Here is a 15,431-nt window from a genome sequence, read left to right on the forward strand (position 1 = left end):
TTGGAGAAATATCTATTCAGATCCTTTGCCCATTTTTTAAAAGTTTATTTGAGAGAGAGAGAGAGCATGCACACAAGTGGGGAGAGGGGCAGAGAGAGAGAGAGAGATCAAGAATCCCAAGCAGGCCCTGCACTGTCATCACGGATCCCTATGTGGGGGTTGAACTCACCAACCGTGAGATGATGACTGAGCTGAAGTCTCATGCTTAACTAACTGAGCCACCCAGGCACCGCTTTTGCTCATTTTTTAATTGGATAATTTGTCTTTTTATCAATTGATTTGTCAGAGTTCTTTCTATATTCTAGTCCCTTGTCAGATACATGATTTGCACATATTTTCTTCCATTCTGTGAGTTGTCTTTTCACATTCTTGATGGTGTCTTTTGCAGTATAAATGGTTTTAATATTATTGGAAGTCCAGTTGATCTATTTCTTTGGTTGCTTGTGCTTTTGGTGTCATGACTTTTGGCTCACTTTCCACTTGCCAAGTACATAGACCCACCTGGTATCTAATCCTCAGGAATACATCCATGATGGGCATGATCAGCACTGCCCTTTGGAGGGGGGAACAAGCCTCAGAGGTTCTGTGACTCTTCCAAGGCCGCACAGATGTTAAGTGGCAGCGCGGGGATCCACCCTGGCCCCCTTAAAGCCCATGTCGGATACACAGTTCCATGGTGACGTCAGCGTAGAATGACAGGCTCTGCTCTGGACTAGACACCGAAGTGCCTGCTCTTAGAAACTGGGTTAAGGGGCGCCAGCGTGCCTCAGTTGGTTAAGCATCCGACTTCGGCTCAGGTCATGATCTCATGGTTTGTGAGTTCGAGTTCCACATGGGGCTCTGTGCTGACACCTTGGAGCCTGGAACCTGCTTCGGATTCTGTCTCCCTCTCTCTCTGCACCTCCCCCGCTCACACGCTTCCCCTCTCTCTCTCTCTCTCTCTCTCTCTCAAATAAACATTTAAAAAAATAAAAAAACAAAACAAAACCTGGATTAAGAATCTCCTCAGAACAGTTGCTTGGCAAGTGTTGAATTATTCTTCCCATTTTACTTTCTATGTTTTTCCAATTAAAGACAACTTCTGAATAAAAATGAGCTTCGAATCTTGATTGGGAAGTAATGAACCTGCCCCTCAAAGGCCTGCCTTTCTTTGCATTCAAAAAACTCAAGAGTACAGCAAGCTGGGCTTATTCCATCCATTGGTTCCTTGTAAGAAATTCCTCAAATGTCAGGAGTTATGGTCTTTATTTTATAAAGAATGCCTGATTTGCACTTACTTTATTGTAATGTTCGGCGGCATGTTTTTGTCTGCCCATTCTTTGTGTGTCAGAGAGAAAGGAAAGGGATTATTATGGTGTAACCTCGTAAAGTGTTTCTGTGATCAGGTGTTCCTCTTGAGCAAGCCGGACATACTAGGATAACCAGAGCTAAACTGCTATGTTTCCGTTGATCAGAACAGTGTGTTTTGTTGGTTCCACCCAAGCTGGTTTGCAACACCTTTCTCTTGTGTTTCCTTGCCGATCACTCGTAGGCAGCCTGTGCTTCCCTTGGTAGCTAGCACACGCTCAACGGTGCCTGGCTTTCCAGCTCCTACAGAGTACTTTCTTGAGAGTGTGCTCAGTCCTGCTGGACCAGCCCATTGGAGGCATGTTGTGGTGGGAAAGCACAGGCCTGCTTGAGGCTGCATCACTACCTGGAACAGTCATTTGTTACTTTGAAACTGTGTTACCCATAGAGCTGATTTAAAGGAAAAAGCCTCCGTGAGCTTCGAATTTCAGTCACCTGTTATGCCAGTGTATGCATGTACATTTTAGAATTTTTTTCAAACTGCCGATCAAACAGCAGTACAGCAAGGGAGGGCCTAGATCTTAACTGTCTTTTCCTGCCCGATGTCCAACACAGTGTCGGTGCCCAGCAAATGTTGGTTTAAATGAATACTGTACTGGAATCCAAACAAGGAAAATCTCCCACTGTCCTTCCTCTCTAATGACAATGACCCACTAAGGTCTATTTATTCATTTTGAGAGAGAGTCCATGAGTGTGTGTGCACACACAAATTGGGGGTGGGGAGTGGGAGGGGAGAGAGAGAGAGAGAGAGAGAGAGAGCCAGAGAGAATCCCAAGCAGGCTCTGGGCTGTTGGTGCAGAGTCAGATGCGGGATTTGATCTCAGAAACTGTGAGGTCATGCATGACCTGAGCTGAAATCTAGAGTTCGTTGCTTAATTGACCGAGTCACCCATGCATCCCTGCCCCATCAACTTTTTTTTTTAGGGGAGGGGGCACAAATGAGCAAGGGAGAGAGAGAGAGAAAGAGAGACAGAGAAATCCCACGAGGGGCAGAGAGAGGGAGATGGGGAGAGAAAGAGAAGCAGGGCTCACCTGGAGCGGGGCTTGTGTTCACCAGAAGCGGGGCTCGAGCTCACGAATCGTGAGCTTATGACCTGAGCCGAAATCAGAGGCTTAACCGGCTGACCCACCCAGATGCCCCCACCAACTTTTTTTTTTAATGTTTATTTATTCTTGAGAGAGAGAGTGTGTGTGCAGGGAAAGGACAGAGAGAGACAGAGACAGAGACAGAGACAGAGGCTCCGAAGCAGGCTCTGTGCTGACAGCAGAGAGCCTGATGTGGGGCTTCAACTCACGAACTGCAACATCATGACCTGAGCCGAAGTGGGACGCTTAACTGACCGATCCACCCAGGCGCCCCTGCCCACCAACTTTTTACACTCTTTGTTTGCTTTCAGTTTTTGCCCATCAGCAGGTGGTACTTTTCAGTAGGCATCATTTTGCACATAAACCTTTCTCAGATTTAACATGGTACTTTTTATACTGTGTTCTCTTCATCATTATCTTCTTGTGATGACATAATAGCCCATAAATTATGCACGTTGTTTTGCTTGATTATATAGTATGGTCAGTAATGGCACTTTGTTTTTTCTAAGTTTTCACAGTTTGGAGGAGGACCCTTTTAAGATTTTATTATATAAAATTTCTTTGCTTTAGATTACGTCCTCAGGATCTTTTCTAAAAAGGGAGTTCTGGGGGAAAGAAGGACCTAAGGAGCTTGAGCTTTGTTGCATTTGCTAGACCAGTGCTCCCCAGATTGAGCCGAGAAACAGTGTGGCCAGATGTGCTCATAATCATCTTTCCATACAGCCTCCCTCAGTGGGGTTTAGCAGTGATTTACTTTGATCCTGCTGTGTATTAATCAGCAGTGAGATTGATGGTTTTTCTATTCTTTACTATAGACTACATTTATCCCTTAACTGTGTCATTTCATTCCTTTCTGTTTTATCTTTATTCTGCTGCTGATCATATGGGGAAGTTTTAAAAATACATTGTTCTTTCGGTCCACTTGATTGCCCATCTACCTTGTTAATTGTCCTAAAGGAATTGTCCTAACTCCTGCAGCCTCATCATTTCTCAGAATAATTTATGATAGCCAGACTGAACCTTTCTCTACATTGCTACCTACCTGCCCACAGAATTTATTAAATGATTCCTTTATATATCCTGATGTTACTTCCAGTTTGTGTTATGTTAAGATCTCATGAAAAACTTAAATGTGTTTTTGGAATTTCTTTTCCACTTGTTTTATTCTTGTAGTTTCAGACTGGCATCATATAGTCTTAATGATTTGTTGTTTTGTAGTATTTTATTCTAGTCTATTTATTTTTATTTTTTAAGCAGGCTCCATGCCCAATGTGGGCATTGAACTCGTAGCCAAGAGTTGCATGCTCTACTGAGTTAGCCAGGTGCCCCTATGGTGTTCTTTTTAAATCTGAAGAATGAGAATACCACTTTTACCCTTTCCTCTCCAACATCTTTCCTCTTGGTTTGTTAACTCTGGTGTCTGTAAGCACCTAATCCTTACCTTTTTATAATAAGAACGATCAAAGGGTGCCTGGCTGGCTCAGTCGGTAGATCAGGCGACTTGATCTCAGGATTGTGAGTTTGAGCCCCATGTTGGGTGCAGAGATTACTTAAAAATAAAATCTTTAAGGGGCGCCTTGGTGGCTCAGTCAGTTAAGCCTCTGACTTCGGCACAGGTCACATGATCTCGCGGTTCGGGATTCAAGCCCTGCATAGGGCTGTCTCCTGTCAGCACAGAGCCTGCTTCAGATCCTCTTGTCTCCCTCGCTCACTGCCTCTCTCTCTCTCTCTCTCTCTCTCTCTCTCTCTCTCTCAAAAATAAGTAAACATTAAAAAATAAAACCTTAAAAAATAAAATATTAAAAAAATCAAGTGTCCTTTATTACATTGCCTTGCAATTTGAAGTAAAACTATGTCAGTGAATTTCTGTGTAGAGATTAATACTTGTCATCTGATGGCCATATGAGTCACCTCCAGTCACTTTAAGAATGGTTATAGAGGGGCACCTGGCTGGCTCAGTCGGTAGAACGTGCGACTCTTGATCTCGGGGGTCATGAGGTTGAGCCCCACATTGGGTGTGGAGATTACTTATAAAAAAATGAAAAAACATTAAAACCAAATGAGTGGAGGTAGAATTATCTTTTGCTTAACGTTTTCAGGTGCTTTTCTATGGTCTATTAGATACTTTTTAAAAAGTTTAACTAATGAAACATCTCCTTACTTAGTTGAAATTGGAAATGGAAGTTCTGAGTAGAGGTTTGTAAAATCAGACATGAGATATGTACACAAGGCCGTACCTAAGTTTCAACGTAATTATCTGACAGTGAAATTCCAGGGGATGCAGGATATTTAAGTGAGAAAGTGGACATGGAATATGTGGAATTGAGATACTTGTTGCTTAATCCGTCTTCCTACAAGCAACTTCTCAGTTATTCTTTTGGTATAGTGGAGCCTGCTAGGATAGAGGCTGTTCTTGGTTTTTCTCTACAAAATGACACCCACTGCAAGAGACTCCAGCTTAGTGTTCCTGACAGCCAGAGGCCTCAGCAAACAAGTGCTAGCTTAAAAAAATTTTTTATATGTTTTTTAAATTTATTTTGAGAGACAGAGTGTGAGCAGGGGAGGGGCAGAGAGAGAGGGAGTCACAGAATCCGAAATAGGCTCTAGGCTCTGCGCTGTCAGCACAGAGCCCAGCACAGGGCTCGAACCCATGAACCGCGCAATCATGACCTGAGCCGAAGTCAGACACTTACCCGACTGAGCCACCCAGGCGCCCTGAGGAGTGCTGGTTTAATCCTCAGGCAGCTCCCATTTGGAAGTTCCAGCAAACAGCAGAAATAGCCTTCTGTGTCTGCAGCAGGTTTCTGTCCTCATTGCCATGACCAAATGGCAGGGGTGGGGGTGGGGGGGAGTGGAGGGTCGGGGGAGGGGGGAGCTATATTCAGGTACTTCTAGATTCTAGATGCAGACAAAGGTTTAAACTGGGTTTGTTCAAAAAGCAAAGAGAGTTGTCTGTTTCTTTGTTCATAGAAGAGGAAAAAATAATCCCTATGATTCAAGAGAAAAACGTGTGGGGCTATCCTTTTCCATTCCTTCACATACATTATACGTCTTGATTCTGGCCACCACACCTTTTAAGAGAAGGTCTAGGGGCCATTGTTTCAGGTAAACCTCTGTACCACAGTGACACCCTACCCTGGCCAGCAGTGGCAAAAGGGACAAAAGGAAGGAAGTTTCCCTTTTAAGTCCCCAGGAATTTTTTTTTGATGAGATAATATTACAGAGTGAAATGTCTCTCCTGCTATTAGTTCAGTGCTTGGCTCCTGTGTAACAGTAACCCACTTAGAAGCAGGCGGTGCTTTTGAAGTTATTTTAAACTTTGAGCGGAGCATAGAGATATTGTAACCCTGGATAAGAGCACCACCAGCCACGGTTTCAGTTTTGTCCTTTCAAATGTGTGGAAAGTGCACCAGTATATCTCAAGGATTTTGTACTGAAAGCTTCTTAAAGAGCTGGTCTTGGTTCAAAGCTTGGCTTGATGTCCCGTACTCAAGGGAACATAGTTCTGTTCCTCCAGATATTTAACCTTGTCTGGCACAGTCTTTTTGGCTTTGAAGTTCCCATAGATTCTTTGTCCATTAACGAAACAGGGACACCGTGATAGTCAACCTCGTCGGGCGCTGAGAAATTTGAAGAAGGTCCATCTTCATATTTCAACATAAAACCAGATGTTTGGTACCCGGCACCAATGATGGTCCGGTATATACATTGTTTGTTGGTAGTCATTTTACTGAAGCAGCTCCTTGTTTGGAAACGCAAGTAGGATATTCACGGTCTCCTCCAGAGATCATTAGAAGATCTTTGTGTGTCTGGGAGAAGATTGGGGCTTCTCAGAACAATCACCCTGGTGATTGTGTCTGCCATCTCTGTAACACCCAAACCCACGTCACATCTGGTGCCACCTGGGAGTTATTTTTGGTTGTGGGGGTGGTGAAGGTTGCTGGTTCTCCCTCTCTCCCTGAGTCATCCCTGTGCTGTGTTCCCAGCCATCCTCAGCCCAGGCTCTGGATGGCTCCCAGAGCAGCCGATCTAGACAGTCTCCCTCCACGTGCCCACTGTCTCTGTAGGATGCCTCCGGGGTCTTTCTTGGGCTGAACATAATGCTTCCCCGTAGGACCTATAGAATCTGTTGGAACACCTGGAGGAAGGGACTTGTGTCCAGCAGTGCATGAAGTTTTTAATCAAAATAAAACATGTATATGTTTATAAAAAGGCAATGAGTTACTTCAAGGCTTATAATAAAGAGCGTTCAGGGGCGCCTGAGCAGCCCAGTGGATTAAGCATCCGACTCTTGATTTTAGCTCAGGTCATGATCTCACGGAAGCACAAAATCAAGCTCTGCACTGACGACGGCATGGAGCCTGCTTGGGATTCTCTCTTTTCTGTCTTTGCCCCCCATCCCCCCGGCCACCGCTCACGCTCATGCTCTTTTTCTCTCAAAATAAATAAATGGATAAACATTAAAAAAAAAAAAAAAAGTTCTATTTCACCCTTTGCCATCCCTGATTGCTATTCCCAGGGGCAATTATTTTAAATTATTTAGTGGTTTCTTCTGCTATTCATCTCTGTGAATATTTCTAAATACCTGTGAATTATTTCTAAATAACATGCTTCTAACTGCTACTTCATACTTTTAGTCCATTAAGCTTTTTTTTTTTTTTACTTCCTATTATGGAAAGTGAAGATTTTGTTCTTTTCCCCCACCTCCCTTCCCTCCATCTGCCCCCCTCCCCTCATCACATATCTATATTTTCCAAGGTAGTTGTATCACAGTTATTGTTTATATCAGGGTTTATATTATTACGGCTATCACTCTTTTCAGCAGGGCCATGCAGGCCGTACCCTGCTTATGGTTTACAATTCTGGTGTAACTTTTAAAGTACTCTCTGAGGTTAATAATCGTCCCACCCTGCCCCATTACTTGAGTTTGCTATATGATTATCACTTTTCTTTTTTTAATGTTTATTTATTTATTTTATTTTTTTTTTTTGAGAGAGACACAGTACGAGCAGGGGAAGAGCAGAGAGAGAGGGAGACACAGAATCTGAGGCAGGCTCCAGTCTCTGAACTGTCAGCACAGAGCCCGACGCAGGGCTGAAACTCATGAACTGTGAGACCATGACCTGAGCTGAAGTCGGACGCTCAACCAACTGAGCCACCCAGATGCCCCTGATTATCACTTATAATTAATTCTCTTATTAGTACTGTCAGGCCCATTGGGTAATAAATCAGGTTTTTGTTTTCTTTGGGTGGGGGGAGGCTCTCCTGCAGCTGGTCCAGTCTCAACTGGTCGCCCAGCCGACTGGTTATGGCCATCATCCTGGGGATGCCATTCTCTGTTTCTCCTCTTTGTTGGATTCCCTGAGCCCTGGATCCCATGCCTGGCTGGTCTTTGGTGTATTCTTCTGTTCTGTTGGAGCTGACAGGACTTATGAAATCAGATGCAGTTGGGAAAGTGTAAAGTTTGCCTTTTGAGGGGGGCACATCCCCTCTTCTTCTTTCCCCTCCACTGCCCTTATAAAGCGCTGTCATGCACCTGCCTGGGTGAAGGGCCGCCGTGTTGTGTTCTCTGTGTACAGACAGCCTTGGCCGCCTCTGCATGCCTGGCTGCTGTGGTCCCATGGCAGAACCAAGAAGGAGCAGCCTTTGCTCCCATGCCATTGCCCGTGAATCTTTTTTGTCCCAAGGATGTCTTTGGTGACTTGGAAATCAGTGACTGTAAGAGCCAGGTTGTTTGAAGTTCATGCAGCATTTGATTAAACTCTGACCTGTTTGCTCTGGTCCCTCACTTAGCTGAGCAGAGACCCAAGCATCGAAAACAAAGCATGAGGCATGGCATCAGGCCTGCCTCCAGCCAAATGCTATTCTGACAGCAGTCGTTTATTGAGTACCTGTTGAGCACAATGCTCTGGGTGGGGTGAAAGGGACGACCCTAGGAAGATGCTCCTTCTGGAAGCAGGTGCCTGTCTCAGAGGGGAGGCTGAAAGAACTGTGGTAAGCACCAAACAAAGCATTTGGGGACATGGAGGTAGAAGCAACTATCTGTATTGGTGCATTCAAGAAAGCTCCATGGAAGGGGTGGCATTGAAGCTCATCTTGAAGGACAGAGTATTCTAGGCAAAGGCATAAAGCACAAGCAAACAAGACCAGTCTAGAGGAAGTGAAGACAGAGAGGGCTTTTCCACTGATAGAGCATCTACTATGTTACTGAGGTTATGTTTTATCTCCTTTAATCCTTACAGCACCCTGTTAGGGCAGACAATACTGTCCCCATTTTACAGATGAGAAAATTGAGGTTTATAGAAACTGAGTCATCTGCCCAAGTTGATGTGCCTCTTCAGAGGCAGGAATGAGGTTTAAACACAAGGTTGCCTGATTCCAAAGCTCTCATTCTTTCCATCCCCAAACACCCCTTGAAACAAAATCAGGAGTAAGAGCAAAAACCATAATAATGCCGTGTTCCTAATAATATGGAACCTCACATAAAGGATTAACTGGGCATTTTCCTTCAACTGACTTAAGCAAGGACGTCGAGCATCCCCAAATTGTTGTTCTGATAGCACGAGGCCAAAGTTACCACACAGGACACGATTTCTTTTAGTTTTATACTTTAATCATAGCTGGTTAGTTATTTGCACTGCTCTTCTGTGGATCCATCCCAGGAACTTTGCTTGTCTTCTCTCTAGGTCCAGGCCTTTCTTCCCTTTCTGTGGCATTCTCTGCCTAGTGGGGTCTTGGTCACGTTCCACTCTGGGTTTCCCAGTCCATTTGATTTTTTCTTTATGTTTTTATTAGCAAGTCTTTCTGATGTCCCTGAGTTCTTACACACAATCAGGCATTTTCAACCTTCTTAAAAATATTAAGGCAAAAATGATCAGGTAAACCCCATACGTCCAAACATTTTCAGAAAATAAACTCAGAAATGCCTGTAATTTTTAAATGCTCGTGTTCCACATTAGGTTCAAAACTGACATGTTCGAACATCATTCATTGAAGTATCCTAAGATTACTTTCGAATGATTAGCGGTCAGAAGGGGACACAGGTTTTGTATGTAGTCACTGCCTGTATATCACTCACTGGTGTCAGCATGTATGAGTTAACAAGCCTGGATTTTATGTGATGGTTGTCTGGAGTGGTAGTGGCGTCTGTCTGAATCTTCAGGAGACTGTGTGCATTTCACACTTAGGAAGCCCTCGTTCAATGCAGATGACTAATCTAATATAGGACTTGGGGATCTTTTTAAATCAGGGCCTAATATTTCTTAGTAAGTAGTGGAAAGAAATTCTTTAACTGGGGCTTTATCTTGAAAAATAAAACAGAAAATCATAGTTTGTTTTTTAACTTAAGTTAAATTATAATTGCTGCTACGTATTGATTTCTGGGTGTAAACAGAATGAATCCCATATGGGCAGTGTTGGGATATTTTCAGCAAAATTGTATGAGAGTGTGGATGTGGCATCTTTCTCTTATGTTTGACTTCAGCAACAGGATTATCAAAAGTAATTCCAAAAATATTAGAGAACTCTCTTACTTTTTGCAAAGTTCTGTCATAATTCTTTGATCATTCTCTGCAGAAGCTCTCTCGTGTATTTCTCCTTTAATCTTTCACTAGGTTGTTTGCCATTGGCTTTGAGTGGAATCCTGTTATTGACTAATAAGGCTTTTATGGGCTCCATTATATTCTGCATCAGCTGCTGATTTGCACTTCTGGTTTGCAACTTACTTACCATGCCTAGTCACTGTATCATCTGATGTTCTAACAATTAGCAAGCCGTTGCCGTTAAGGATTAAATAAGATAAAATGCATAAACATAGCAGCATAGTAAATATAAATACTTAATTATGAGAAAACCCTCTCCTTTGCTTTTCCCAGACTTGGTGTATTTGTTTGCATTTTATGCCTTTGCCTAGAATATTCTACCCTTTGAGACAGGTCAGTTCACAGATGAATGTTTTCATGTTACAGCGACTTGTGCTTCCCTATAAAACTTTCTGCTGAGCTCATAACTTGGAACCCTTAGAAAAAGAGCCGTAGGATGTAAATGGTTGGAGATCTGGGGTGGCAGGCATTTCCAGAAGCTGATATTGTCATCAGGGATGAACTGACAGAGACCTGAGTCATACAATATTTAGCAGATGGGGTAAAGAGGCCAGTTACACAGGAGACACGGCTGAGGTTGAATTCAGAGGCTCAGTACTTGGGCACCTAGAAGTGTAAACTGGAATAAGGAACTCAGGAGAGGAGACGCCGAGGGTGGAGCTGGGAAGGTGGCAGAGTTGGTGAGGTCGGTTTTCAATCTTCTGAGATGTGATTTTGGAGCCCTCTTTCCCTCCACAGAGAAATAAACAACCCGTGCCAAGGGATTGTGCCCACTGGCGCTTTAGAAAAATTCCTTTTGGTTTTGGAGCCTTTGATCCGTGTTCAGAAGTCAACACCTTGACAAGGCTGCCATTTGGAGCTAACAGTTCCCGCAGTGTCAGTGGAAGATTTGATTGGGGGCATCTTAGAGGAGGATGGAGAGTGTGACTGCAGAGGAGGGAGAGAGCGCCTGGCGTGCCGCGTGGCCCGGGGCGCAGGGCCTGACAGCCTCCAGGGGACCCGGACCAGCGGGTGTGTTTGAGGCTTACATCGTTCAGATTTCTGCATGCCTGAGGGCACTCTTGACATGCCTCTCCTTCGCCACAGCATAGCGGTCTGGTCATGGCTGCTCCCTTCGCACCATGGCTGCGGGGGCGGGGGGGGGTAGGCTTGGGCATCTCCTACTTCTGCCTCTCCCATTCCCCATCCTCCTCCTCTTCCTCTCTTCCTCTTCTCCCTAGCTGCCCTTGACTGTCCCTCCATTCTTTCCACCACACCCCCTACTCTTTGCGTCGTGGGTGTTCAGCATTTGAGGACGTGGAGATTTGCCTTGAATCACGTGGGCTTTAGGTTTCTTCTCTGGTGCATGTATGTGTTCTTCCTAACTTAGCATTTCTCAGAATGTGTCCTGTGAAACAGTGTGATAGGAGTATACACACAACATTGGCTTATAATCAAAGGGTAGGAAGTGCTGGTTTTTGCAAAGGTTAAAAACCTTTTGTTTTTCAGGGGCTCCTGGGTGCCTCGGTCGGTTAAGGGTCCCAACTCTTGATTTCAGCTCAGGTCACGATCTCACAGTTGGTGAGTTCGACAGAGCCCGCTTGGGGTTCTCTCTCTCTTCCAGGCTGTCTTCTGTCTCTTTCTCTCAAAATAAAAAATAAACTTAAAAAAAAAAAAAAAGACACCTTTTGTTTTTCAAACCTTAGGCCTCCACAGAGCTTTAGTTGCCAAAAGTATATCCTGACTCCCCATGGGGTGTTTCTCAGTGTCAGTTACTTGTACAAGAACCTGTTTTTAATCTCTCAGGGCTAGTATTCTGCAGGACATGGTTTCCAGAAGGGCTGCTGTAATTGGCTTAGGCTCTGGAAGAGTAGAAACCACATTGTCCTCCACTGTGGATCCCCATGTTAGCTGAGTACAGCCATTTCTGAGTAAACTCTTGAGACATTTTTTTAAGACTTTTTTATTGTTGGGGCACCTCGGTGGCTCAGTCGGTTAAGCATCTGACTTGGGCTCCGGTCATGGTCTCACGGTTCATGGGTTTGAGTCCTGTGTCGGGTTCTGTGCTGACAGCTCAGAGCCTGGAGCCTGTTTCAGATTCTGTGTCTCTCTCTCTCTGTCCCTGCCCCTCCCCCACTTATGCTGTCTCTTTCTGTCTTAAAAATAAACATTAAAAATTTTTTTTTAACTTCTTTATTGTTGGAAAAATTTCTATAAAATTCACCATTTAAACCATTTTAAAGTATATAGTTGAGAGGCATTTAGTCCATTCACAGTGTTGTGCATCCATCACCATCCTCTGATTCCAGAACATTTTCATGATCCCAAAAGGAAACCCTGGACCCATTAAGCAGTCACTCCCCATTTCTCCCTCCCTCAGCCCTAGCAACCACAAACCTGCTTTCCATTTCTATGGATTTGCCTATTCTGGACATTTCCTATCGGTGGAATCAGATACAAGGTCTTAGACGTGCATGATACCTCTTCCCCTCCCCCCCCACTCCCCCCCACCAGTGTAGTTCTTCATCATTGGCCAAACCTCATTCGTGTGTAAGTAACAGAAAGCAGCTCTCCATCTGGAAACCTCCAAGTCCTGTGGCCAGGTTAAAAATATCCTGGAATACTGTGGAAAAGGGTCAGTGGTGCAGTTGCCATGGCCATGAAATGGCCTGGGATTTCAGGAAGCTGGCTCGAGCCAGGCTGGGAGCCCTTTTGTGGCGGTGGAAGTGACAGGCTGTTGGCACAGTTGGATTTAACACCCTCACCCCTCCTCTCTCTCCCATCAGAGGTCTTCACTTCAGGCCACTCATCTTTTAATAACCACCAAACATGTCAGAGTGGGCTGGGCTCTTCGGGGAATCTTCATATGCCTTTCGGGCAAGATCTTCCAGCCCGAGGACTCATGCAAAAATTGGATGTCCTGGGGCTGTCTGTTTCATGTGTTGCAATTCCCAGGGGATGGGTCATTCCTCACCCACTAGAGAGATAGCTACTGGCCACCCCCTTGTAGCACCCTGTGCTCACTGGCCTTATGGGCTCGTGAAACCCACACCTGTCGCTCCATTGAATTGCCAAGATTCTCTCGTCTCTGGGCTGCACCCTTCACTCCTCCACTCCTGATGCCCCTCGAGGCCGGGCACACCACTTCCAGAAGAAACCATTGTCAGTGTGCCACTCTTCTGCCCAAGGAACCTGTGGTATTGTCTTCGTGTCCAAACACCTTTCCAGTTTTTGAGTGTGTTTCTTTCCTTCTTGGTGTAGACCGTGACCCTTCAGACTCATCAGACTGGTCTTGTTCCTCTTCCCCCCAGAGCCTTTAGCTCTGCCTCCCCAGGCTTGGAACACCAGCCTGCTCTCTCCTTTTTTCCTTGACCAATCTGACTCTTCCTTGAAGCTTAGCTCGCAGCTCAGCGGCACAGGCACAGGGCTTCCCCGAACATTCCAGCAACTCTTGCTGCCCACACTACATTCATGTTGCAACTCTACTAGCGAAGAATTTAGAACTGGCAACATTTTCCCCTAAAGATTTTATCACTTAGTCTTTCTCCCCTAGTCAGATGACTAGCTCTTGGAGGAAGGGACAGTAAAGTTAAGCAAGTAGAGTGGGAAGGCACCAGGCTGTGAATCTGAGGGCCAGGTCACCTGTGGGTATGGCCACTTGCTGGCTCTCTTGTCTTGGAAAAGCTACTTACCTTGAACTTCTGTTCTCATCTATAAAATGAGTGGGGGCGGGGAGTAAAGAGAGTGTTTTAGTTTCCTATTTGCTGCTATAACAAGTTACTATAAACTTAGTGGCTTAAAGCAACACAAATGTATTCCCTTGAATTCTGGAGGTCAGAAGTTGAAAGTGGATCTGTACGCAGCATTCCTCCAGGAGGCTCTTGGGAGAATCTGTTTCTTGTCTTTTCCAGCTTTTGGAGGCCAGCTTTGGAGGATATCATTCTGTCAACCACAGTGGATTCTTAGGCCTCTCTTGTGTCTCCTAACATGCCACGAATCTGAAGACACGTTTCTTCCAGTTATTTAGAGTTTAGCGCTGTACTAGACTCATTAATTTCTTTTTTTTTTTTAATTTAAATTTTTTTTTCAACTTTTTTTTTTTTTTATTTATTTTTGGGACAGAGAGAAACAGAGCATGAACGGGTGAGGGGCAGAGAGAGAGGGAGACACAGAATCGGAAACAGGCTCCAGGCTCTGAGCCATCAGCCCAGAGCCTGACGCGGGGCTCGAACTCCCGGACCGCGAGATCGTGACCTGGCTGAAGTCGGACGCTTAACCGACTGCGCCACCCAGGCGCCCCTAGACTCATTAATTTCTTGATAAGTTAGTTTATCCATGAGGATTTCCTCCTCTCAGATTGTTACTGGGGATTCCAGGGCCTATTGAAACTCAATAATAGAACTGTGAGCACAAACTTCAGGATTGTTTTGTTTTTAGACTCCCACTGACTGCACTTTGCTAGCGAAAATGTGACGATGCTTCTCTTCTTTTTTTTTTTTTTATTTTCTGCTTTGCCCATTTTGAGAAAAGGCTCAAAGGATTTCATCTGTTTCCCAATAGCCAGGGGTAGCCTTTTAAACAGCTTGTTAATTATACTGGTGATTCTGCTGTATGTCCAGTGGTCTTTCCATAAACTCCTGAATGTGTTTCCAGGTCCTTTTGCATAACTTGAAGTAGATGTGTCGTTAAGGTCTAGAAGCCAAACAGACAAGGATACTAACCTAGATAATCTCATCTGTAATTGCTACTTAATGTTATGATATTTCACAGAAATTTAGATTGGTATGTATATGGGAGGTATGCTATTTTTCTTTGCCTGCATTCCATTGGGTGATGTCCGCCTTGGGTAACCACCCCTTACAAAGCAGTGAGAAAGCGGGGAGCCTGGCTGGCTCAGTCCAAGGAACATGTGACTTGTGATTTGGGGGTCATGGGTTCATGCCCCACATTGGGTGTAAAGATTTCTTAAATAAATACATAAACCTAAAAAAAAAACAAAACCAGCAGTGAGAAATCATCCATAAAATCAACACCCTCCTCCACCCCCCAGTTAAGAGTTGAGGTTACTTTTGACTGTTGAGTCGAAGACATTTACAGTGTGAGTCAAGCATGTCTGTGGCCTGTGTATTGAAGCTTTCTTTCTATTTTGCTTTCTAGATGCACCCCTTGGGCCTATGTAATAACAATGACGAAGAGGACTTGTATGAATATGGCTGGGTAGGAGTAGTGAAGCTGGAACAGCCAGAACTGGACCCAAAACCATGCCTCACTGTCCTGGGCAAGGTAAGCGCCAGGCCCTTTGAATCTCTCTGATTCCGACTGGTGTTCTCTGCTCTCCCATTTCATCAGTTCCTCACATAGGTGGTTACAGAGAAGAGCCATCCCAGCACAGCCGTCTCTCCCAGCTGACCCGTGTGG

General features: G+C 44.7%; 1 protein-coding gene across 1 annotated transcript in view; it reads left to right on the plus strand.

The window, feature by feature from the left end:
* Window positions 1–15,431, plus strand: part of ZNRF3 (zinc and ring finger 3) — a 157,944-nt gene that overhangs the window by 81,187 nt on the left and 61,326 nt on the right. The window contains 1 exon segment of the mRNA XM_030336264.1: window positions 15,171–15,296. Within this exon segment, the coding sequence (XP_030192124.1) occupies window positions 15,171–15,296 (126 nt within the window).

This window comes from Lynx canadensis, chromosome D3 (genome assembly GCF_007474595.2).
Source record: "Lynx canadensis isolate LIC74 chromosome D3, mLynCan4.pri.v2, whole genome shotgun sequence".
In the NCBI taxonomy this organism is placed as follows: Eukaryota; Metazoa; Chordata; class Mammalia; order Carnivora; family Felidae; genus Lynx; species Lynx canadensis.